Here is a 27,759-nt window from a genome sequence, read left to right on the forward strand (position 1 = left end):
TATCTATGCGATCACGGGTCCGCGAGTAATTCAAACGAGAGTAATGAGTGTGCAGCGTTGGTTTGTGTACATGACGTTATTATTTTGCAGTCACTTCGTCTGGTTTTATAAGCCAGAAGGATCGATAAACATGGTACCAATGGATAGCTCTGTGCCCCCTCTTTCATCTGATATGCTTGCCATATCGATGCGATCACGGGTTCGCGAGTAATTCAAACTAGAGTAATGTGTGTGCAGGTGAACGCAGAGAAGTATAGACTGTAAATATGATGCAATTTGATTTAATTTCATGATTTTTTTTTATTTTCATAATTGATCGTACAGACAAGTGTGTAGTCTCGTTGGAAAGCCCCACTTCTGCTCTGTCGTGCATTAAAGGTTTCATCTCGCTCCGATGAACCATTCCGGAGCAATGTAACAGAGAAGAAAGGGTGTGTTTTTTGACGCACTTTGCGTCAATCGGGTTCTAAGGGTTAAATATTGAAATAAACACATTCAAATATATTTGAATATTTAGTCTATATTATTTGCGCATTATGTCAATGACGCGCTTCACGTCATCTGTTTTTAACTTTTTGGAAACTTTTGAATTAACTTGAATTGAATTAAATGATATTCAAAATGTTGAAAACGATTTCGGCATTAAATGTAATTTTCGTTGTACAGTGGGCATCGCTTTCAAATGACCACTTCATTCGCGCATTACGAGGCCGTGAAGCTGCGTGAAGCTTTAGTACCACTTTCAGCCACTGTGCGTCGCTCTGCCACTGTACATCGCTCTGCCTGCCGCCCCCCTTCTGAAAAAGCAGGAGACTTGCCGAGAGTAATCCCAGCCTACGAATTCAATAACAAAATAAATCATGCATAATTAAACATTACCTCGATTTAGGCTACTTGGGTATGTCTTAAGGCTTGACTACACGGTGGTAACGAAAATCGAAATCGAAATTTGCTGTCTACATTATTGTCAGTGTTGGGTTAACGCAACTACGCAAATCAAAACAGTGGTGTGATAATTGAGCCAGTAGAGAAATAACTGTTCAGAATTAATCTGTAGCCTTGGGTAGGCTTCTGCGACGTTTTTAACAGGCTACGCTATAGAGGCTTAGACAACTATTAGCATGTTTCCATCCAACTTCCTAATGCGCATTTAATCTATTCGAATAAGAGATCCCGGTTGGAAACACGTGAAATGCGCATCAAAAATCCTAATGCGCATCTATATTTGATTCGCTAGAGGGGGGTGGATTAACTCTCGATGCGCATAAGGTATAATGCAAATAAAGTTGATGGAAACAGGTTTATTCGCATCGTGTGACGTAACCTTCAGAGAATCTCAGCAATCTCTGGCGCTTCCCTATAACATTAGGCAACTTGGTGTGTTCTCTTGCTTGTTTCCGTAGAATAAAACTGAATACACCCATCGGTGCACAGCTGTTTTGCTGACGCTAAAGTTTTCGCCAACAACTCGATTGGCACACATCGCAAGTTTATACAACTAGTGCAGTGCCCGTTCAAACATGCCATTCCTGTAGAAAACCTGTAGCCCGATACATGTCCGCAGGTATGCCTGCTTTAACAATAGGATGATAGGGAAAAACATCATTCCAGCTAAGCATTCAATAATGTATACTGAATATCATAATATATTAGCCTATAATTAATGTGCAGCAGCCTAAGAAGAATTTAGGCATGACTGCATGTGATTTCTACAGATCGGAACGGAATAACAAATGTTTTGAGTTAAGGCTATAGGCCTAGCTTATTGCATAACTTTCCTGATAGTGAAGACAAGCCATTTTGTGATCGTTTGACATTTGCAACGATGTGACTCAAAAGCAGTGTTTGGTAGCATAAGTGACGTTTCTCTGTCTGCCACTTGTTGTCTAGCTGTGTGGCACATCTTCTGAAACGTTAAATTCGGGACCATTAGCCCATGGCTTGTTTCAATTTGGGACCTTGCAGTCGGAAATGTAGTTTGTTTATTCAAAGTCTCACGTCCAATGTAGCCTGGGCTATTCAAAGCATCAGTTTATTGCACATACACATTACTTCATGTAATTTTGAATAGAACTACATACTCGTGTTTGTTGGCCTGTTGTTGCAAAATCAGCGTAATCATTTTATGCAAGTAAACATACAGGAAGTCTTTATTGTTGAGATCAGAGATGATAATCAAATATCTTGCATTTTAACCGTGATTTGGTGCTGCCAAATCTCCGCTTATCCTCTCTCTGGTCCTGCGCGCAGTTCTGTGTGAGAGGGTGGCTATGGTAGAGCGGAGAAAGCCAACGTGTGTTTCTTTTACCGATATATAACGATATATTTAGCTTTTCTTATCCAAACAATGTCAAACTATGCACTGCACTTACTCATGCCAGTAGCAAGACACTACTCATGCCAGTAGCAAGACACCTGCCAAGTTTGAAATCGAACGGACCAACGACACGCAGACAGACAGACAGACATTCCTGCAATTTATGGATAGATAGATGCGATGGCTTGTTTGTTGGGATAGGCATCCGACAACGAGTACTCGGGGCAACAGCCAGGTCTATCATTCGTCATAATTCTTCAAACCCTGACTTGTGAATCTAAAGGTCTCCACCCACTGTTGCTCAGTGAAGTAGAGCTATAATCGGCCTTTAAATTTAGGCCCGACAAGACCCGACCCCCACAGAAATCAGCCCGAGCCCTGACCGAGCCCGAGACTGACAGCTTTTTAAAAGCCCGAACCCGTTTACAGCCCGACATTATTCAAATGTCCGCACGCACGCAGCTCTTTTGCCTTTTGTCAAGAATGAGTAACATTTGACATCATTTATTCATGACTAACGTAGCCTAGGCCACTTGGAAGTTGGAACAAAGAAATAAAATAGCAAGTCCTCTCAGCATTCTGAAGTTTGCGGGAACCCTCCCATACGCAGCCCCGACATTAAATAGTTCTTGCTCCAGCTTTTCAAACCCCTCGCCATTTACGATATTAAAAGGCCTAATGTCTTTACAGCGAAAGCTGACACACTTCTTCTCCGTAATCATTTGTTTCACCTTTGCAGGGTTTGATTTTGTTGCTGTAGCCTAACAAACGATGTGATCCTGATGGGCACTGACAGCTTTGATCAACATGCCTTATCAGCGATGAATTCCCTGCCGTTCTACAGAATGTTGCATCCTTTGGATTTTACATAACCACTGGCTCATTATTCTCATTATGCACATGATCAAAACTTTTCCACACCTCAGACTTTGCTTTCTTTGCCGGTGCAACTAAAACGCCTGTCACAAGAGGCCAGCCTCTGTTTCACCTCCTAAGCATCCATTTCTGCATCTTTCTCGCAGCTAACCGAAACGCATCACCTGACCGCTCATTTAGCCTACCGTGCAAGCCCGAGCCCAGCCCGAGCCCGCGTGAAATGATAGAAATGAAGCTCTATATAATGTACTGTATACAGTGAAGTGCCAAATTTAGAAGAGTCATTTCCAGTGGAAGAACAAAATGCTGAATGAAGCCCAAAGATATGAAGGCATATCTGGCAAGTTGTTATTTGACGTACTGTAAATGGTTGGGCTATAGGCCTAGTTTGCAAGAAGGAAACATAAAGCATGAGCATGCCACACTATCCACAGCTGTGGTAGCGGGGGTAGGAGGATTACTGTTAGCGCAGGATTTATATAAAATTATATAAAAAAAGAAGGCCTGCCTCGAATGCAGGCTTGCCCAAAAAAAGGCCTGTGGTTTGCGCAGCCTACAGTAAGTAGGTCAGTGAGTTAGGAGTCCTCTAGACTTCTTTTAAGCTGTCTCAGAGGTGGAAAGTTGCGTTCGTTGGGGGCAGGGCCGAATTAACATATCATAGACCCTTGGGCCCCCCCTGCCCCCCAGCCAACGTGAATCTGGCGGTCAGTTAATAGGCCTATCTGTGAGGCCAAGGCTCACCAAATAGCCCGTTTGTTTACAACTAACATTACATTTAATTAAACTGCTTATGCTATGCCGAAATAGTTTTAACATTTTGAATATCAGTGTCGGGTGAATTAGGAAATGCCTTATGGCTGAAAGCTGCTTGGGATCCCCCCCTGTCAAGCAATAACCATACAAAAAGTTAAAAACAGATGACATGATGCGCGTCACTGACATAATGCGCAAATAATATAGCCTAGATATTCCAATATATTCGAATACATGTGTTTATTTTAGAGGGGATATTCGAACGTCATTTTTGAGCAATTTTGACAGGCTACTTCAATCGCCTATTAACACCTTCCACCTAACCCCGGTGAGTGGTGGTCGCTATAATGCGTGTGAAATAGCACCATTGAGTAGCCTATGCGAAATAGCCTTAAAATCGTTCCGGTGTTGTGTGCCTTCTGGTTTCTCCACCTACTGGTTTCCTTGTGCGTGCATGCGCTGCAGCAGTTGTCAGACATTCACAAACAAGTTGTTTTAGGCGGTTTGAAGTCGCTTTTCATACGCCATGAGCGCTCGGCTATATTACAGCCACTCGGACAAAAGACATGTAAAACAATATATGTTTTGAAAACTAGCATTAAACTGGATTCGATCCCGCAAAAGCAACACACGCGTGACTCTCTCCATCCTGATTCCCTACTCTTTGAGCCAACTAATATGTTACGCGAATCAATTAACTATTGTAGGCTACCATTAATTAATAACGTAGGCAACACCCAGGTAACATGTTGTCCAGGCTATCTGAAACAAGGGGTTGCCTCTCATCTACAACAACTGGTTACCTTGGGCTGCTACAGTCGTCAGTGCACTGTGCACAGTAGGCCTATGCTCTTTGTGGTTGATCAACTAAAAATAAAAGATGTATTTGGTGATGACGTTATTGTGGGCCTAGTAGACCTAAATTTTGAGAAATTAAATGGTACGAGAAACGATCTACATAGCGCACAGTGTTGCGCGGTCTGCCCGAAATTAGATCAATACAGTAAAGCATCAATACAGTAAAGTCAACAGTAAAGAAGCTGAAGACGCGAGTTAAAATAATAAAGACACCCCTTCAGGAAAAGCGATATAGGCTATGGGAAATATTGGGAAAAGTTCTTAAAGAAGATGACAGTAGTACAATGTATGGTCTATGTAGGCCTACTTCTTGCGAAGCCATTTAAGTATGACAGCCAAAACGGGCAGCCTGCAGGAATAAATCTACCGGTATGTATAGGTTCGCGCATGCATAAAAGTTACCTTAGTTCGTTGTGTTTGTGACTTTAAACAATGGATGTGCTTTAGTAAATGTGCTTTGTGCTTCATTCAGCATTATAAACCAGTTCTTACGCTAACGTTTTGACCAGCAATGTATCTTAGTCTTGCCTATACCTTGCCTCACCATTTCTGTTTTCGAAAGAAAGATGTATGTCCATGGCCTTCAAATCGTATCCTATAGTGTTCTAATCCTTGGTGGTTGCGTGCGTGCCTGCGCTCTTATTCTCAGACTCTCTCCTGCGCAAACATTATGTCCTGCATGCCTACTGCGTGTAGTTCTACTGCATAAAGTTTCGCAAATAAATTAGTTTGTTTTACAGAAATGGCCTACTGTCACACTGCATGCAGGCTATAACCAAAAGCACACATTTTGTAAATAAGCGGGTCGGATCGCGGGTCGGGTATAATTTTGTCCTAATTAATATTCGCGGTCCGAGTTGCGGTTGGGTTGATTAAAATATCGGGCGACCGCGGGCCGCTTGTGACCAAACCCGCGCAACACTGCACCAGACCGCGATGTCTTCAAGGGTTGAATGAAGGGAGTTTGCAAAAAATAGTGTATTTTTCAAGTCAATAAACATTCTTAATTTTCGAATGTATTTGTCAGGGAACATCTGACTTTTAAAAACCATAGGCCTGGTAGTCGCTCAGACAAGGAGTTATAAGATAAAGGCAATACCATTTGTGTCACCTAATGCAGTTCAGTGAATTAGCAAGATACCATCAGAAGCCAAAAATCATAAAGCACCTGTGCGCGCGCGCGCTCTCTCCCCTGCGCATGAAGCTGTCTGCGTGTTGTAGGCTAGATTTGCGTGAGTTCTTTCTATCTGCTTTACTTTTGTGCTGTGTCACAAAACAATAAGCTTTGTCAGACTTACTTATTACTTTTAAAATGATATTCAGGGCTATATACATTTTAAACATTCGGGGCTGAAGACCCGACAAAGCCTTGCGTTAATTCTTCAGATGGGAAGTGTCAGGAATTTTCATACGAGAGACGTTCTCATTGGTGGTTAGTATAGGGAATTGACAGCAACATATCCAATCACACTATGAGAGATGCTGAATTTAACATAAACTGCGATGTTTGATTTTAAATTAATATAAATTTAGCCGGGACTGTAAGCTGGCACACGTGGGTGCTCGATGTTTTCAGTGTTTTCACCCACGGTATCGGCGCCTATGACAAACGTATCTCGCGGTTGCATCCATTACAAACAAACATGCAATGTGAACGTCTGGGATTGTGAAGAGCACTAAATGCTCTGAATAAGCACGAAGTCAAACCTTTAAATGAAACACTTTAATAATCAAAAAAATAAACCGCTAATTAACCCTTTCGTGCCCGTGCCGAACATTCCATTTTTGGTGCTGGATGACCTTCTTACACAAAAAACCTTATTTCTTGAGTATAATACATACCATCAATGGGATATACATACCATTGTAATCAGAAGGATCAGTTCTATCAAATGATGTAAAATACATATGGTAATGTTGATATAGTAATGAACAGTCTTTGAAAATCCTCTCCAAATGTATACTGAAATTCGTTAAAATTTAATTTCATTCACATAAAAATGAATTTTCATTATATTTCTATACAAGATAGAGAAAAATATAGAGTGTATGACATGTTCAGCAAGTTGTGGGCTATTTAACAAAAAGACTGAATTGGAATATCATTAACCTTTCAAAAGTTATGATAAATTTAGTGATCAGTGTAAAAAAATGCAGGAAACGGGATTTAGAATGTTGACAAAATTCACATTCTCTTTCTCACCAAAAACATGAAAGTATGCATAAAAACTAATAATGAAATCAGACACAATGGTTTAGATTTATGTGGTCCATAAGAATAAACCATTTATTTGTATATAAGCAAATGCAACAGTCAATAATAATGATATATAAAAGAAAAACATGTACCTTACCAGTAATACAGGAAGTAAGTATACTGTATATTTATTGAAGATCAATTCTGAATAGAGACATAAAATACATTTGATTCAACAGATACAACTTCCTTATATAAATTAGTGTAATATGAAAATTATATACATCTATAAAATGTATTATTTATGAAAAGCTAGGAATACAATCAACTTCAACATCACTCAAAAATCAATGTGTTCTAAACATTTGAAAGTGGATTACATAGAACAAGCCTGTTGAGAATAAACACATACACACATATACACACAAACTCTCACACACACACACACACACACACACACAGAGAGAGAGGAGGATAGGGAAAGGTGGGATGGGGAACCTGAAGGTTAAACACAGAAGACCTATGACTCAAAACGAAACGCATCCCCTTCTGTAGAATGCCAAATCTGACAGCAATTTTGTTTACCAAAAAAAGTCACCTACCGCTAAACTCCAGGCCATACAAGCTACTTTAGTGTTATTATGTGTTGTTTTTATAACAAAGCCAAAAATTTTTCTTTGGCTCCTGCTGTACAGGAATATGTACTTGATGAAAAGACGACAGAGTAGTAGTTGGAACAGCTGAAGGCGAGGCTGAAATTTTGACGGAAATGCCTGCCAGCTGTTGTGATAGATTTTCTCCAAAGTCTTTCTGGCTGTAGCTACCAAACCTAGGTTCAACACCAGATTCTGCATTGCCAAACTTGAAATTAGGGCTGCACGATATTAGGAAAACATGCGATATGCGATAACATTATTGAGTTCTGCGATAATGATATAAGTTGCGATATTTAAATATTTCCACCTCATGTTTTTCTCCAACCTCATACACTGCGCATCTCACGTTATTAGGCTACCGGCATGCCGAGTGCAGCGGAAAGTGAAAGTAAGGGGTTGCGATCGCACAGTCCAACGAAGTCGGCTTAACAACTTTTACAAATAACGAATCCTGATTACCTCTCTGCTGCTGTCTGGGGCTTTTGCTAAATGCAAGTCATGAAATACAAGCCTTACAGTGAAAGACAGATATCTTCTGATCCTATAACTATAACGAAAGAAATTGTTTATTTTAACACAGTGATGGACGCATTTGGCAATGTGTTTGTAACACGTCATCCTTAATAAAACCAAAATATTTCCATATAACAGACATGCTTTTCCTTTTAGTCACCAATTCCTCTTCACCCAAGTGTAACCTACCTCGCTCGACTCACTATCTTCAGCCATCACGACATTAGCTCCCGCCTCAACACCTAAAACACCACACACCTAAACTGGTAGGGGACGGGCTTCTAGGGCAGCATGACAGCATCGGTTTGGTAAAATATGTTGACATTCAGAATGTGAATACACCATAGACTGTATGGAATGCGCACGGCACAAAAAAATTATCGAAATTTATCGAAAATTAAGTAATCTGTGCGGTATGTCCATCGCAAATGTTAAGCGAGTGCAAGATATCGCGATAACGATAGATTTTAGATATATCGTGCAGCCCTACTTGAAATAATAAGAAACTACTGACAATGGCAATGTCAATGGAGAAAAAGTGTACACAATATGTATATCTCATTTGGTCAACGCTCCCTGATCCCTTCAGAGACTTGGTTCCCCAGTAGCAATGGATATTAGGGAGGGAAGTGAAGTTCCATGTCAATGATCAATCCCAGAAAACTGTGAAACTCTTCTGGGGTCTCTTCGTCCCATGCCCCTGCACTGTGTGTTTGCATACGACAGCCTACTAAGCACAACCTCCCACCCATTCCGGTTGGTAAAACCACATATGCCTGGGACAACAACATATAAAAAACAACATAACAAGTCTATTTCACAGTGTTTTAGTGGCAGTCTACACCACCCTACGCACGCCACCTAAATCTATACCTTCTTCGTCCATCCTCACATGGTCTTCAACATTGTGAGTGCAAGCTCATCAGCAGTCAGCTACCTCTTCAGGCCTGCAAGGACGTCTGTGTAGGTCTTGTCATCCTCCATCTGAAACAACAGTAAAATCATACAAATGTAATACCTTATTAATTTAAAAAATAAAATCACAAAACTACAGATGCGTGCGTGTGTGCACATACATATACAAGAAGAGATAGCCTAAACTATTGAAGCATTCTGAGTAACTCAAAAATATTTAGAAGTATGAAAAGTCATTTTATTACACATGGGTTTAGCTACCCTAAATCTGATTGCCTGGCTGGCATTAAGATAAAGACAGATTACATTTCACCTAGTAACTAACTGCTGAAATGCAATGACATTTCTGACATAATATGTGATTTCACATCATGTTTTCTATAACTACATATTGAGAAGAGTAGAATATCAAGTCATGCCATCTTAGAAAATGTTGAGACAAGCATGTCTGATGTTTGTCATTTAGAAGTTAGCAAGGTAAAACAGTTCACTACAAACTGCCTAGCAAGGGCCCGAGGAGAGGCAATAAGTTAATTAGCACTACATTTCTGACAGAATCTGTGATTTCACATCTTGTTTTCTACAACTACATATTGAGAGGAGTAAAAATATCGCTCAACTTATTTCAGGTAAGAGAACGCAACTTAGAAACGCGGCGCCCATTGATTTATTCAGCTTTGGTATGCTATACTGTCTTGCCAATATAATGCTTACCTAACAAACAAGTTGGTACTAGAAAACAAACGTACTAACAGGTTATATACTAACAGGTTTTTAAATGAAATTGTCAAATGAAAATAACTGATATCAAAAGCAAACGAGAATACTGCAAGCAGTTCAGAGTAATGCAGCTAGCTAAAGTTACATGACGATGCACTTAGCCCCCGCTATGCCATAATGTTGACGCTGATGAGAAAGCATATTACTGTCAAATAACATGATTTTATGACTACAAATTAAGATTAACCATAACTAGAAACGATGTAAAAACATATATTACCTCAGTTTATCCAGCTGTGCGGTTTCCAGTCGAGGTAAACTCCAACGAAGTGCAGGTGGCATCTGGCGGTCCATGTCAAAATGTATGACTGACGTGAAAACTTTTTTTCACGACTCATCTTCAAGTATCCAAAACATTTCACGCCATAAACCCTTTAACTAATCATATCAAATTGAAGCTTATGTTGTCAGCATTACGGGGAAGATTTCAGAAATAAAATCAGTCATTGGACAGCTGAGATATTAGATGATTGGTCATCGTTAAAATTTTAACGAAATTAGAACGGTCGGGCTTGTAAGGGTTAAGTAAACTTGTGACCATCAAAAATCGTTTATCGCCTGTAACTCAGTGATAACAGGACGTAACAGGAAGGCATTTGGCTGAGCAACGGAGGTTAATATGCTCTATATTTTGTCCAAATGATGTCTGTCTATCATCGTTGCACTCGGAGAAAACCAGAATGTTTAATTTGTCCTGCGTTTCTTCTACAGCTGCAAACGGGATTCACTCGCAGTTAACCAAATATTTCTTTATTAGGGCAGGGCAGGCATATTTCTGGCTATTAAATTATTTCTAAACCAGTCTGCTAAAGTCTGTAGTGAAGTCTGTGTAGGGTTTTCCAGGCTCCATTTCTTTTTACGAGACACCCTACTCACTTGAGCCATCTACTGGTTGTTTGGGTTGTTGCAGCGTCTCACTGGGAAAATACAAATTAAAGTCGCGTGACACCGCATGATCCCACGCGCGGACCGCGAGTGAAGCTGGCCAAGTCGAAGCACTGCCCACTGTAAACAAATGGGCTACTTGGTGAGGCTTGGCCTCACAGATGTGCTCGTGCCTTCGATGGCAAGAAAAATCTTCATGTTATAGGCCTATTAACTGACCGCCCGATTCATGTTGGCTGGGGGGCAGGGGGGCCCACCAGACATTTGTGCCCAGGGGTCTATGAATTGTTAATCCGGCCCTGCCCCCAACAAATCACACCTTTCCACCACTGGGACAGCTTAAAAGAAGTCGAGAGGACTCCTAACTCACTAAGACCTATTCACAAACCGCTTTTTGTGGCATTTCACGTCGCGATGTTTTGAAATCCTATGGGGCTACATGAGCTTCCAATCGCGAGGAAACAATTTTGCATTGGCATAACTAACTGATGCAATAACGCCACCAACAACAACCAAAACTAGGCTACTCATTGTCAACATGTAAATTAAATGTAACATTATTGTGAATCAAATTAATATGTTCTCCTCTTTGCAAACATAGGCATAGGCTATGGTGAAAGATTAATTGGTAACACTCCATAATAAGGTGCCATAATAAATAGCAAACTAGTAATTACCTAACCCTTTGTTAATTGTTACTAAAATATCTATTTGGCACAAGTTAATAGTTTTTTCATCATTAATTAAATATTAGTTGTTTGCATAAAATCTGTATGTTAATGTTTTAACAAATCTATTAACTAATATTGTATTCATATATGTTAATAGTTAACTAAATATATTTTGGCACTTATTAACAGTTATTTCTTACATCATTTAAATGTTAAATGTTTATTTATTATTATTTACAAACTATATGCTAATATAAAAGTTAATGACATATCATTATTTATCTAGCTTTTATGATTAGCTTTGTTGAGAATTTATGGAATTTATGGTTTATGGCTTTATGGTCTTGTGGGGTGCATACGGCACCCTACTGCCAGTGGTTGGTTGTGTGAGAGTTTGCGCAACTCTTCTTCCACTTCATCCTTATTGGATACCTTTGTGGTTGGCTGTCCTGTAATTGGTGACTCTCTGTCTAGTCTTTGAAAGTAGTGTACTCTTTGCCTTTGGAAGTACTATTTGGTTGCTGCTTGGATTTGGTGAAATTCAGGGGAGGGGTGTAACAGAGTTAGAAATGTAGTTTAGTGTTTGTATGTGATTTTCGCCGTAATTAAGCAGCTTTATTGATATTGGTGTTTTGGAGCCCCCTTTGGAGAAACGCTATACTGCAGTTCTGCTGCGTTTTGTCCTTGTATTGTTGCCATAGCCGATCAGAAGCGGTATGCTTTGCATTGGGTAGGTTGACTGTATAAAGCACTCCCCACTTTTGTAACTGTGAAATGTTGTTTAAGTTGAAAACTTTGATATACCAACTGTATTATGTTACTTTACATGTATTTTTAAGATTTGGGTGCAATTCTAGCGACTTAGAGAACGTTTATTAATGTTTTCATTATGACCACGAGTTCATACACACTGAGTCTAACGTGACTAGCTGTAAACTCCGCTAGCAACTTTCCATGCATTCAGTGTAGTTAAGCAGTTTAGCTTAGTGTGCATGGAAAGTGCAATTCAGTCTAGCAGGAAATGAATGTACATTTAGTTTAGCATTATGTTTATGCATTACCTCCGTATGGTCTACGTCTGTGAGTGTTTAGTGAGTCTCAGAATATTAATAAACTGTCGTTCTGTGCACCTGAACATTCCATATCTCCCTTGCTAGTAGGGCTGACAGTGATGGTATAGGAATGATGCATGTAATATAGCCCATTCAGCTACTTGTTGTTTTGTTTTAACTTTTCCTAAAAGAATAAATGTGATAAGCCAGTTTTGGTCTCAGTCCCTTCACCGTCTGACTATAGTTATATATTACTAATATATTAATAAAGCTTTACCAACTTTATTATAAGGGTCCCCCATACTGATAGTAATATATTACTAATATATTAATTAAGCTTAACCAACTTTATTATAAGGGACCCCACGCTTATAGCTATATACCACTAATATATGAATTAAGCTTAGCCAACTTTATTGCAAGCGGTTCTGGCGCTGACAACAGTGGCAACATGTCAAGGTAGCTCCATGTTTTTTTCTTGAATTTCCCCTTGGGGATCAATAAAGTATCTATCTATCTATTATAAGGGTCTTATGGAGAGTGGTTCATATTGGGATAGGCAGAAGCACAGTTTAATAACAATTAGTTAAATAATAATATGTCATTAACTTTTCTATTAACATATACAGTAGTTTGCAAATAAACATTAAACATTTAAATGATGTAAGATATAACTGTTAATTAGTAATCACATATTAATGCAATATTAGTTAATAGATTTGCTAAAGCATTAACATACAGTTTTTATGCAAACAACTAATATTTAATTAATGATGAAAAAACTATTAACTTGTACCAAATAGATATGTTAGTAACAATTAACAAAGGGTTAGGTAATTACTAGTTTGCTATTTATTATGGCACCTTATTATGGAGTGTTACCGATTAATTTAATAATGTTACAAAGATACGGCATCAATCCGTATGTTTCATTAGGCTACTAGGCTATTTGTTTTGCCTTACTCTTGATTCATTTAGGCTAGGCTTTTTTAATTATTATTATTCATCATCTTCTGTCCTTGTGTAGCGCACGCATTCTCAGACCTGTCACCTGTCACTCATCATCGTAAGGGAGGTTTTTGGAATCATTCCCGCATTACAATCATCAGCCAATTAAGGTGGTCACTTCAGTCAAGCTCGAGTAATGACATCATCCATAGCAACGAAGACTCACTTTTAGTTTAGGAGTTGTCTTTTTCCTTACTAAGAGTAGGTCTGAAAGGCTTTGTGAATAACTTTTAAGAGAAAACTCCTAGCTAAAATCTTTTAGTGCGATTTAGGAGTACTCCTAGTGGTAAGATAAAAGGCTTTGTGAATATGGCCCCTGTTGGGTCACTGCAAGTATTCATACTGGGTGCACCAAACACCCAGGCTACACTTAAAATCATAAATAGCAGCTGCAGACACTTGAAATGTTTGGCTTGTGTTAATCTGCAATTAATACTGTGTATGTAGGTTTAACAAGCTGCAAGTATAGACCGGTTTCAGGTCCCTAACAACCATCGCCAAGAACAAACTCAGATGACAAGCACTGTTTGTTTACAGGGACAGTGCATAGAAAGTAAGCTTGCTGAACTTGATATAAGATGAAGAATAGAAGCATTTGCCTAAATATTTCAATGCCGACTCTGGATTGTAGAGGTGAAGCAGGTTTACCTATGAAAAAGAAACTGATGTTTTACGGAAGGTAGGCTAAACATTTGGCCAGTCACTGTAAAGTTATGTTAGGCTAATATCAACTGCACAAACAATTAGTTTAGATTTACATTGAAGTCGAGAACATTACCTACTCATAGGCTATAGTATGACAGAGGTGGGCAATCAATTCCCCCAGAGGTCAGAGGATAATTTCTTTGATAAAGTAGCCTAAGCCACGGGCCACACATTGAACGACTGACTGAAATACAATGCACAAAATGCATTGTAGCTTAAAGATACATTAGCCAGGACTAGCCAGGCTAGGCTACTTGATAGTATGCAATAATGTTACTTGCAAGCCCATGTGCACTTTCTTAAAACAATCAACTCAAATGAAGTGTCAACTAAACTTTAGGCTCTACCCTGCATCTTGTCATTTGTGTGAAATGTAGGCTAATGTTAGCCTCCGTTCTCACTTAGCATAGAAACGGAACATAGAAACTATATGCTGAGGAATATGTTGATAAAACACATTGCTAATGTAGCCTATGTTACTTAATACTACATAAAACTACATAATTTCAATTTTTCCTCTTGCACATGAAGATAAAATTTGTGCTATACATAACTTTGTAACTTCATAATGCATGCTTTGTATCCAAATGTCTTTAGGCTTATTTGAAGATAGAACAATAGCCTACTTTATTGGCATTTTAAACATTTTTAGCTTTGAACTGACACATCACAACAAAAATTAGATGTCTCCTGTATTGCACATGGGGAATTTAGTCTGTTTTTCTCTGCCAAAAGTTATCTAGGCCTATTTTCAAGCACCTTGCATCTTTGTTTTAATGTCTTACTATATGGCTCTGGGTTTGCTTGTCCTCTGAGTTCGTCTTTAACAGCGGTTGTTAGGGACTTGCAACTGGTCTATTGATTTTAGCCTAAAACCCCAACAAAAAATGAGCAAATTTCCACATAAAGCACAAAAACATATTCGATCAAAAGGCAATCACCACAGGTGAATAGGGTCAAAATTGTAACTAATAGATATAGCCATGAAACTTGTCCAGTTGTTTACATACATAAAGACAAATATGTTTTGTATTGCAATTTTTCAGAAATTGTATGTATAAATATGCAAATTAGGCATTATTTGTATTAACATTCTGAGAAATCATACAGTTAAGAACAAAATTATTCATACCCCTGGCAAATATTGATTTACTGTTGAGTTTCTAGTCTTGACCAATGTTTGTTCTGTCTGAAAATGACACTGACATGCCAAAAGGTTGTAAGACAATGTGGTGGAAACATGGAATCAAAAAAGTGTTTTTTATCTTTTTGTAACTAATAGATATCACCATGAAACCTGTCCAGTTGTTTACATACATAAAGACAAATATTTTTTGTATTGCAATTTTTCAGAAATTGTATGTATAAATATGCAAATTAGCCATTATTTGTATTAACATTCTGAGAAATCATACAGTTAAGAACAAAATTATTTATACCCCTGGCAAATATTGATTTACTGTTGAGTTTCTCTTGACCAATGTTTGTTCTGTCTGAAAATGACACTACCACATGCCAAAAGGTTGTAAGACAATGTGGTAGAAACATGGAATCCAAAAAAGTGTTTTTATCTTTTTTAACATTTTTATGAAAATGGCATGTGGGTGGTTGACGTTTTAGGCCAAAAAAAAGTTTTTGAAAAAAAATTCAGATATTAGGCATGGAAATCACTTAGTCCTGTTGTACTGACCCTTCCATTCCCAAAAATATGTATGGTCTTTTAGATTTTGTGTTGAAATTCATATTTATTCACTAATTAGTTGTGGTAGTGACTAAAATTGTCATATGGTGTGACATGAAAGTTATTGTTTGTAAAATTATAATGGGGTATTTTGTTTTTAATGTGAGCAATGTATTATAATCTTCTATCATTACTTCATCAAGATCTAGCATTTCCTTGTGCAAATTTATTACATTTTACAGTACATTTCTTCATCAATACACAGAGTAAGGCATATGTCCTCAATCTTTCAATAAACGTCATATTCATTTTGACATACCTTGATATAAAAGAAAGAAAATGGTTGTGACCTTTGCTGACCCTATTTTCTATCTGTTCCATTGAGATTTGTATGATTTAGACCCCAAAAGCCTTTTTATTTTCATAATTTCTTGATGTCACACCAAATGATATGGTGTCACGCCATATGATAAATAACACCACAAAACAATCTGTTAATACAAAAATGTGTATTATATGTATTTCACAAGCAACAAAAGACAGTTTAAGACAGGTATATCATGTAAAGGTTCACTTTCAGAAATCACAACTATGCAAAACAGAATACCACCAAATATTGTATAGCTCTTGGGTTCCCTGAGTTTTTCTCTTCTCAATGGTGGGCTTCAATCTGAATGTTTGTAGTTCCCCTTTGAGTTTATTCTCTTTATATCTGTTAAAAGACAAATTCAACAATTTATTCAGATAATTTAAAAAGTTTTCCTGCATTATAATCAGATTAAATTGTTGCAATTACTTATAGTGCTAAAGACAACATTAATATTACTGTTTTCTTTAACACCAGAATTTATTTTCTCAGACTACTATTGATATTTAGAATGTCAAATATGTATCTTTTGTATCCAAGGCTGTAGAGTGAGTGTGTGTGGGAGTGATTTCTGTGTTTTATGTGTGTGTGATTCGCAATACATGCAATAGTTGCTATTTAACATTTAAATAATAAATGTTAAATCATGTTAAATATGTCAAAATATATATTACACTTAATTATGAGTTAAACATATGTATGAAAAAACATTATTTATGCAGGAAAATGCAGTTTCTATCATACAGTGTGACAAATAAATCATATGGTGTGACGAGAAAACCCGGTCACACTATATGATATGGGGTCACACCATATGAGGTTTCATGTACTTAGCATGACATTAAGCAATGTGCTTTTATGCTAACATCCTAAAAACATGCTAACTGCAATATGACAATATAGTTTTAAAGGTAATATTGACTGAAAAGTAATTTTATTTGGGCATTTTTGCGTAAAATGCGTCACATCAAAAGACTATGCAAAAGGGAACTGAAGCAGGAGTGCCGGATATACTTGATTTTTTTGAAAACATGAAGAGAGAAAACTCACCTTGTAACTTTCAGTGTCCTTCTGAGGTGTTGTTCAACCTCCTGAAAGAAGGAGGACCCCTACTCCCCAAAGGTCTCCAAACAATTGCCCGTTTAAAAAAAGTAATATGGCGTCACACCATATGATATCCATTTCTGGGACAAAGTGTTTTAGTTAACCCTCTAACCGCCCATGTCGCAATATTGCGACAAGCGTCATTACTGAATAAAACAGACGATAGATGCGAGTACAGTGTAAAATCTCATTTGTACTCTTGACCACTAGTTGGCAGACACCCAGAGCTTCGATTCAAGCTCAACCTTTTTTTTCTAAGTTTTCAGGAAGCATGCGAAAACACGCGAGAAACACACGAAGAAGACGTGCATTTCCTCCATAACGCGGAAGCGATGCGGGCCATAGTTTTGCACAAATTGAAGCAGAAATACACCAAATGTTGAAAAAAAAATTCACGTGTGATGAAGTCTTGGATCTGTTATTCACCTATTCTGATTCTGAAGGAGAATATCTGCCTTTTGGAGAATATGATCGATCGTCTATTGACTGATAGTCACGGTGCATCTGTGAATGGAGGTACGTCTTTGCGACAGTGTCCACTAAGCATACCATGCTTATTTCGACTGATTTCGACCCTCTGCCCAACATAGCTGGAGGTGCCAGTGGCAATAGTGATGATAGTGTCCGTAATGGACGTGGTATAGACAGCAGGGGTTGTAAAAATAGGGCTCTGAAGAGCTACAAAGTCACCCGCGATATGGAACTGATTTGACCAGGCTACTTTATTGTATAGTAGCATAGGGTTTGTGATTATAGTAATAGTTTACTATTGTTGGTTTACATGTGACTGTATTCCTGTTCATTTGTTATGTTGGTGAAATGACAAAAAAAAGAAAGAAAAACTGCTCAAATATGTTCAACATCTAGTATTTACTGAAATGTGCATAATTCACAGTGGTTACCATCCAGTGATGTCATAATATGCAAATTAGATGAGTAAATGTACCCCCTTCATAAACTTCTGTTCATACTAAATGATTTTCACATTTACAGTAGGACTTTATCTCTGACCACTTGCAAGCCATGGCCTTTTGAATTTTTTATGTACAAATCCAATTTATTCTTTTTAAACCCTGGCGGCTAAAGGGTTAAGGGTGGCTTCACAATATTATGCCTGAACTTTTAGTCAAGCAGACTAACAAGTAGGCATCTGGGTTATCAATATATGATTGAATAAACAGAAAATTAATTAATTTTCTTGTTTTTATTCAAAATCAAAATTTGTGAAATGTGACTGGGACATATGAGCTTTTTCTGGTTTGGCTGAAAATTGTGAAAAAATGGGAGATTAATCCCATGAATGCTCTGTATGTTCATATAAAACAGCATTTTCTGAACAATATCACCATAGTTTTTGATATATTTTTTATATAATTTACCTATCTTTGACACATTGGACCAAAAAAAGGCCATGTCATGTCAACCACCCATGTCCAAAATTATTCATACCCTTTTTAAATAATCAATAGAAACATCTTTATTTGCATCCACAACTCTCAGAATGGTTTTTATAGTCATAGTCAAGTTTATTTATATAGCACAATTTAAAACAGCCTGTGGTTGACCAAAGTGCTCAAAAAAAGTAGATAATAGAAGACAAAATGAATAAAGATACAAAAAAAACACAATAGGAAAATAAAACTAAAATAATATTTACATATAGCCTATATAATTACATTCTACACTTCATTTAAAAGCCATTGATAGCATATGTTCTTTTAACTTGGCTTTAAAAGCACCAATAGTTGGTGTGGATCTAATGTGAAAAGGCAGGTTGTTCCACAACTTGGGCCCAGCTACTGAAAAAGCATGGTCACCTTTATTTTTTAGATGACTCTGAGGTACTGAGAGCAGTAGTTTATCTGAGGACCTCAGAGTTCTGGGAGGGCAGTGAAAGTGTACAAGCTCACTTACGTATTGGGGAGCTTGTCCATTTAAAGCTTTAAAGACAAAAAGAAGAATTTTGTAATCTACTCTAATCTACTATTTCACTGGTAACCATTGCAGGGATTTCAAAACTGGAGAAATATGTTGTGTCTTTAGACTTGGTGAGCAGCCTTGCAGCTGCATTTTGCACCATCTGAAGTCGGGATAGAGTGGACTGAGTGACACCAAAATAAAGAGAGTTACAGTAGTCCAGGCAGTATGAAATAAAGGCATGAATCAATATCTCAAAGTCTTTGAAAGAAAACATAGTTTTGGCTTTACTTAAGATTCTAAGGTGGTAAAAAGATGACTTAATAGCAGCATTAATCTGTTTCTCCAATTTAAAATCAGGGTCAAGTAGAAAGCCAAGATTTCTTGCATAAGGTTTTACATATCTGGCAAAAGACCCTAGTTCACTAATTGCATTATTTGCAGCTTCATGTAAACCAAAAAATAGAGTGTCTGTTTTGGATTCATTCAGTTTTAAAAAATTGGTGGACATCCATAGTTTAATCTCTTTTAGGCAATCAAGCAATGGGTTTAGAGCACCAGAGGAACCACATTTAAGTGGGAGATACAGTTGTGTATCATCCGCATAGCAATGATAGGATATACCATGCTTTTTCATAATTTGACTGAGTGGCAACATGTACAGTGATAATAAAATACAACTAAGCACTGATCCCTGTGGAACACCATAAGATAAGGGGGCAGATGAAGATGAAGTATCATTGAAAGAAACTGAAAAGGGTCTTCCCTCTAAGAAGGAAGCAAACCATTTCAGTGCAGTACCTGAAATTCCAACCCAGTGCTCAAGGCGCTCTAAAAGAATGCAGTAATAATACCTTATAATACCTACCAAGAATGCCGTAATAATACCTTATAATACCTACCAAGCCTCTCCATGTCTCCATATATAAATAAACTTGACTTGACAATGATTGTAGACCCCACCTTTTTAATAGCAATCTGGGTTTTGAGTCAGGAACGATTATTTGCCTTCACTCTGGCCTTGTGCTCATTTTTTTTGACAGATAGAGATCTGGACTCTGGCTCTGCCACTTTAAAATGTTGATATTGTTCACGGTTAACCATTTCTTGCCTTGTTTGGCTGTATGTTTTGGATCATTGTGTGGTTTAATGGTCCAATGCCGCCTATTGGGGCAGGTCTCTCGGCAGACTGCCTGATCTTTTCCACCAAAAATCTCAATGTAGCCCCTTGTTTTAGTGTTACCGTTTACTTTGAGAAATTCACCAGGTCCCATTGTCTAAAAAACACCAAAAACTAACACATTTCTATAGCTATTCTCCACATTGGGGATGGTGTTTTGGTGGTTGAAATTTTTAATCGTGAACAATATCAACATTTGTTAACAGTTGTTAACAGAGGACAATGTCAACATTTTAGAGTGGCCCAGCCAGAGTCCAGACCTCAATCAGTCATAGGGATAGGATGTACAGAAAGATTTATATAGTGAATATAGCTTACAGTGGTGCACAGCCCTCCCCAAAGTGTGTTTCCTATGTTTTACTTTTGTATTTTTTCCTTTGCACAATACTGTAAAAGCCTTTTTAAACTGTAACAATGTCTATCTCCTAAATACATCTTGTGATGCACATCTTCAGTGATGTTTCACATGTTCAGTGAGTAATTGGGTGTTTCGGGTCTCAAAACATCATACACCCTTATCTGGGCGACCCAGCTGGGGCTGATCAGACACCGACTTGTGTCTGAGCAGCACCACTCCAAAATTCGCTCCTCTTTAGCCATATCCATCTTGATACCTTTTTGGCTGCCTCAGTGCTGCGACTGATGCCCTGCGGTTTGTAGGCACCTACAAGGCCTAAGAGATGGTATGCCCTGCAGAGGGTTCGCCCTGCAAATCCTCTGTAGGCACCACATCTTCCACCCCTTGTCTGTGACACTTGTCTGCGAGGTTGTTGTACCTGCCTTGCTTCCTCTCTGTTATGTCCTCTATCCAGTCCTCCCAGGGGAAAGTAAGCTCCATAATTACCACCCGTCTTCATTGACAGTCATTGTGATGGCCTCTGGGAACCTGAGCCCTTTGCTGTGGCCTGGGCTTCTCCCGCCTTAATAAAGGAGATGGTCTGCCTTGTTAGTTTCTGGTGCCGAGAGCAGGCATCAGAGCTGAGCTGAACTGAGTTTAGCTGAGCTTACCTGATGGACTCAGCCACTGTCGTCAACACCTGAGATATTGATATGTGGTGGCTCTAGCGCCCCCTATGGAATTTCACAAAATTACCATTACGCTTGGTACCCCAAAGGAAGGGTGCCACAAAATGGTACAGTACGGGTCAGTTGTTTTGGTACCATTTAAAAATTCTGACAATGGAAACGCAAGTAATTGCATACCAAACAGTACCGCTCAGTGGAAACATACCATTAGACTCCATTTCATTTGAGTCTCAAATCAACATCTACACTCATCTCCCACTCTGATACTGAGCCCTCATTTCCTCCCATGCCCTAATTTCCTCCCAGCTGGATTACTGCAATGCTCTCTTCAGTGGTCTCCCCTCTCACCTGCTCAACAGATGACAACACGTTCAAAATTCAGCTGCTCTATTGTTTACATCCACCCCTTCCCACCATTACATTACCCCAGTGTTACAAGACCTCCACTGGCTCCCTGTCCCACAGAGGATCTACTTCAAAGTCCTTCTCCTTACCTTCAAAACCCTACATGGCTCTTCCCCCTCTTTCTTGACTAAACTTGACTGATTTTTTTTACCCTACATTGCACTTTGAGTATGTGATAAAGCACTCTACAAGGCATATATTATTATTATCATTATTATTATTATTATTATTATTATTATTATTAATGCCACACTGAAAGTCTGCTTTAACTCTGTATATTTCCACTATGCTTGTCATTAAGAATCTCTTTCTTCATTAGTCCTCACTGCGCCTAGCAGCTGGAGTTTGGACAGCGGAACTCGAGAGACACTGCCATTTCTGTCCACCTATGTGGGAAATGTGATGGCACCCCCAGTACCCCCTCGCAACCTTCCTCCTGGTCAGTGCATACACATATACACAAAAGTTGTAAGTTGAAAGTAGTTAATATATTCAAGTGACAAACAATAAAAGGGCAAGTGAAGAATTTGATCCAACACATCATCCAATATTAAAGGTAAATTACATACTGTATTTACAAATTTCATATTTATTTGGACATTATTGATATGAAAACCCAAGACCTGTGTTTTCCTGACTTCTTTATACCATAACATTCAGCTGTGCATCACATTTCAAATGTTAACATGAAAGGCAGATGCAACTTTCCAACTCAAACATTCAGCGGGAGAAACAAGTATTGAATGCGTCATTCATTTCTTTTCAGTTTGTAAGTATATTTCCAATGAGGCTATTCACATGCAATTTTCACCAGACATTAGTATTGACTCAGAAAACCCACACATATAAAGAAATCCAAACATTGAAGTCCATAAGTAAAGTTGTGTAATAAAGTGAAATGAGGCAGGACAAAAAAGAAAAAAAAGTACATCAAGGCAAAGGAAGAAAAGGAACCAGCTGAAATATGTTGACAGAAGTTAGAAAGTTAGAAAGTAAATATACCTCCAGTCATATCAGCTGGTTTAGTAAATATTGATGGGCTTTAAAAAAAAAAAATTTTATTACCAAGGTGTCACACAAGAAACATCTCATGAAAGAGCTCTTCAAAGACCTTCGTAAAACAGCCATAGGACAGGCGTACACTCATTTCCACGCAAAGCATGGCATTTAGCAATTTGAACGTGGGTGGTGGCTACGCTCAAATCTCACATCAAGTCTCAACTCGTGCACACAAGTTTTTTAAGTGGCATAGCATGGTGCAGCAGTAAATCGGCGGAGGATTGGAAAATTGAGGAGTTGAAACCATGGAATATCTTGGACCTAGGACTTTTCCTGCACATTTGTAGCCTACTTTCCTTAATGTAGCCTGTTAAAGCCAATTCATACCAGATTCGCGACGAGACGAAACCGTTGCAGCAGTGTGAATTAAATGTTGCACGTCGTTGCCAGCTGTTCCAAACCTTCGCAAAGCATTCATGTCTAGTCGCGGTGAGGTTTTAGAATACTTTTACTTCATAGCTATTGTGACACCTGGTGTCGAGATGAGCTACCTTGTCGAGATGAGTTACCGTAGCGCGAATCAATAGCATTTTTGATGAATATGGCACTGTTCTGCAAGCTAAAATGCTTCTACCATCAACACACTATTAAATGTTTGATAGAATTCAAGGTGGTACATGACAGCAATATGGAACACATATTTCAAAACGGAGAGGTGAAATAAACAAACATTTTATCTGGACATTTTATCATAACTCGGTTGCCGCATTGGGTCGAATCAGTGACGCATGCACGTCAGGTCAAAACCAGGCCATTTTCGTGGATCTATCACTACAGTGGGTCCCCGTTAAGTTTGGACGGGTTCCTTCATGAATCACGCACCCCATTTTCTCAGCAGAAATGGCACAAACTGCAGTTGACACAAACAACCACAAGGTGTCACTTGGGTGCCACTACTATTTTTGATGCGACTGACTTACTGCTTCCATGAAGCAGCGGGGGCACGGGAACTTAAATTGATCACGGTAGTTTAAGCTTACACTTAACAAAACATTCTAATATGAAAATGTAGATGCAATTGTTGTAAAATGGTGCAGCTCCTTTAAGAAAGCACCGTGTGCAGGGATGGAGAGAGAGAAAGTGAGAGGGGATAGGCCTATGTGTGTTAGAACTTAGAGTGTGGAAAAAGTACGTGCTGTTGAGACTGGAGCGAGTCATATTCAAAATAATGCAAAAAAAAGCAATTATCCTCATTCATTGCAACCAAAGCATGCCTGCTTGCCGACGTTCAAACGAAAAATATATCAAAGCACCTTTTGCGTTTGAATGTAGCACAAAAAAATGTTTAAACAGCTGGACAAATGATTTAGCTAATTGATTATATAACCTGTACACCAGCAATTGTTGAACATTTACCTGTACAAGTACATTGACAGTAGCCCAGCCTAACAGCATGTTGTAGGCCTACTGTAGAAATTTCACTTAAATTGCAACCGCAACATGCCTGCTTGCCAACGTTCAAACGACAACGAAAAAGATAATAAAACAACAAGAGGGTTGAGTCTGAATGACACGGAGTTTTTAGACACTGAGTTTTTGTAGTTAAGAAATATTTTCGTATAAAAAAATGGTCATTCTTCAATCTCCTTCACTGACGCCTATGGAAAAGGCTTAACGTCCCAAAACAACGATCAATGATCATCAAATTTCTCTCTCACATTGCTCCTCATAACCATCTATAAAAAAGTGTTTTTTCTTTTCTTTTTGAGCACATCCGAATCCCAGGACATAACGCACTGGACCTTATAATAGGCTCGAGATATAATTCCAAAGGGGGCAGATAGGGGCCACTGCACTTAAAACTTAAAAAGATGAAGCTTTCCGAACTTTGAAATTGCGATCAGTGACTGGCATCGGGTGAACGAAGCTTTTCGAAGTTGAACAGGCTATTAAAAACTATTTGCGCACCTCCATGTCACAGGAGAGACTGGGCTCTCCCTTCTATGAAAAAGCCGTTAGGCTACCTGCAAACTGGCCTATGATTTCATTGCTGAGTTTGCGGCAAAGCAAGAAAATGTTTTTTTTTCTGAGTCAGGATATGGCGAGTCAGTGTCATTTATTTGTCCAATGTTAGCCTATAGATACTAGTGTTGCACGGTGTATCGATACTAAAAAGGTGTTACGATGCCTTCACGCAAAAAACGATACGATTTCCGACGTTTTTAGAATCGATACTTTATTAAAATAATAACGGTGTGAACTGCTGCTCTCACTGCTCCTTGCACGCATCTAGGCAAGTGGGCGTGTCAAGCAGGCAGCTCTGAGTGAGTGAGTGCGCAGCAACGTCAACATAGTTCTTTGCCGACAGTCCTCGGCCTTGTGGATAAAACAAAAGGTGATGTGAAATCTGGAACTATTTCAGATACATCGCGAATAGTGAAGGCAAGCCATCAGGTACACAGAGGTCCGTTTGTAAAATATGTTTCAAAGTCATTTAAAAGCAGTATGCTACACATGGAACTTGGCTAAACACCTCGCAGACATATCCCAACATTTTTAAATAGTTCAAAGAATGATAGGGTGCTAACATGATGAAAGCGCAATGTTCACGCCAGAATAACATTACCAACCCTACCAAACAATCTATTTCATGTTCGGTCAGTACTACTGGTAATATTTGTCATGGCATGTAGACTGCAATTTGTTCAATAATTATTGCCCAGATGTAGGATAGGCCAGGGGTCCCCTACCTTTTATGTACCATGGACCGGTTTGATTCATATTTTTTTTTCACGGACCGGCGGGGGGGGGGGGGGGTTCGGGGGTTCCATGGTCCATATGTGTTGTGCATGCATTACTTGAAAAGAACTAGCTCCAGTTATGTATGAACAGTGAAGGTAACGATCTCTTGTGAAAAACGTGAACTTGAAGAAGTGAAAATTGAACAATATGAACTATGAATATTGAACAACTTGAAGCTACATCTATAAGTGTGAACATGCATAACAAAATATGGGAACAAAAACGTGCATTACGAATATAATCAGTGGGAGCCCTGCAACAAGAAGCTTCCATCTGGGGGTGATGGAAGACAGTGACACCCTCAGTGTGTTTGAAATGTCCAGTCAATTGCGCAATTTGGTCTTAGTTGCAGTCATTGCCGAAAACCCGGCCTCGCATAGATACGTGGTGGGAAACGTTTTCAGCGCTTTTACGGCTATCTCGGGATATTCTGCTTTGGTTTTGATCCAAAAACCCGCCAGAGAGGTTTCCTTATACACACTCTTAAGACCAGCGTCATTTGCAATTTCGATCAACTGCTCTTCCTCCTGCGCTGACAAGTTAGGACTATTCGGGATATTGACAAATGGGTTGCGGACCCACTCATTGGTTTGCCGTGGATCTTTGGAGGATGGGAAGTAACGCTCAAACTAATTTGAAAGCGCAACAAGGTGATCGCGCACCAGCTGCGAGAGAAAGGGCCCTGCCTCAGTCTCTCCCAAAACCCCCACTACTGTTTGGAACATATCAAATACACCCGGTCCACTCGTCGTCCCCACAAATCAAGCTTGGCTTTAAATGCAGCGACTTTATCTGCCAGTTTAAAGACAGTCGTCATTCTCCCCTGGAGTGACAGGTTGAGGTCATTAAGCAACCCGAATATGTCACACAGGTAAGCGAGTTTTGACACCCAGTCCTCATAACTAAAATGTGCAGCTAAAGGTGACTTTTTTTCTGTAAGAAATCTCTGCAGCGGCTCTCGCAACTCAAACACTCTGGCCAGTGACCTGCTAAAGATGCTTGTTTTTTTTGTTGCTCATTCTAGCAGTTTAGCTAACTTCGTGTGACACTACCGTTCGCCAAGAACTGATCAAGTGAAGTGAGCTGACCTGCAATACTGTATGTAAAAGTGTTGAAGGCGGGACAGACAGGCGTAAGAAAATAGACCTTGCAAAATGCAAACATGCGTGCAATCAAACAACTGCATATAGGCCTATGCCTATAAACTCATGTCGTAGGCTACGGCCCGGTTAGGAATGTCCTGCGGCCCGGTGGTTGGGGACCGCTGGGATAGGCTACCCGAAATGCGCTAATTAAAGCCCACAGCATATTACCATCAAAGCGTGTTGAGTCCTAATAATAATAGCGGCTTATTGTTACTTGGTAGTAAATCATGTTATCAAAGAAATAGACGTAATGTAATGCACACAGATATATTGCAACAGGTAATGGTGTAAGCCTATCTGACGAAGACCTGAGTGGTTGGAACGTCGTACTTGTACACTGGGCGCAAAGAAGACTATCCTCACATTTTTCCCTTTGCAACTGTCAAAGAAATCCCATGAACACGGGAAGGCCTAGGGTAGCCTATCAGATGGCCTAAAGATTAGGCCCCTCTGCATAGCATTCAGTGATTTGCATGCAGTAATTTCAACACTGACCTTGATCTAGCCTAGTTTGGCTATTGAAAGCTACTTTATTGCCAAAACACAATACAACAAATGAACTATAACAAGGACTTAATCACACAAAGTAGGCCTACTATTTTACTGACTATAAAAAATAATAATTATATAGGAAGTTTAGAAGTTTAGAACCCAGAATTGACCTGCACACTACAAAAGTGCACCGAATTCAACACAAATCACTCAATACACTTGGAGGAGGTATGAGTCCTTTCTTTTACAGATATCTTAGGATTTCGCCGTAATATCGTTTCAGTATCGAGCATCGTGATATTTATGGCAGGTATCGTATCGAAGTCATAATTTTGGTATCGTGACAACACTAATAGATACAGACCAGTACATCTTATCAATAGTTTGAATGTCGTGTGTGTTTCTGCTCATTGACAAATACCGTTCAGCACAATGATTCATGCCCAATTAATTCC

At 38.9% G+C, this 27,759-nt stretch overlaps 1 protein-coding gene across 1 annotated transcript in view; it reads left to right on the forward strand.

Annotated features, from left to right (window-relative positions):
* Positions 1-27,759, forward strand: part of dock3 (dedicator of cytokinesis 3) — an 835,931-nt gene that overhangs the window by 775,160 nt on the left and 33,012 nt on the right. Inside the window, 1 exon segment of the mRNA XM_076267926.1 lies at positions 22,186-22,309. Coding sequence (XP_076124041.1) covers positions 22,186-22,309 — 124 coding nt within the window.

Source organism: Alosa pseudoharengus, unplaced genomic scaffold, assembly GCF_046254945.1.
Source record: "Alosa pseudoharengus isolate Yale_2024_CS ecotype anadromous, Long Island Sound unplaced genomic scaffold, YU_APseudo_1.1 YU_APseudo_1.1_scf_5, whole genome shotgun sequence".
Lineage (NCBI taxonomy): Eukaryota > Metazoa > Chordata > Actinopteri > Clupeiformes > Clupeidae > Alosa > Alosa pseudoharengus.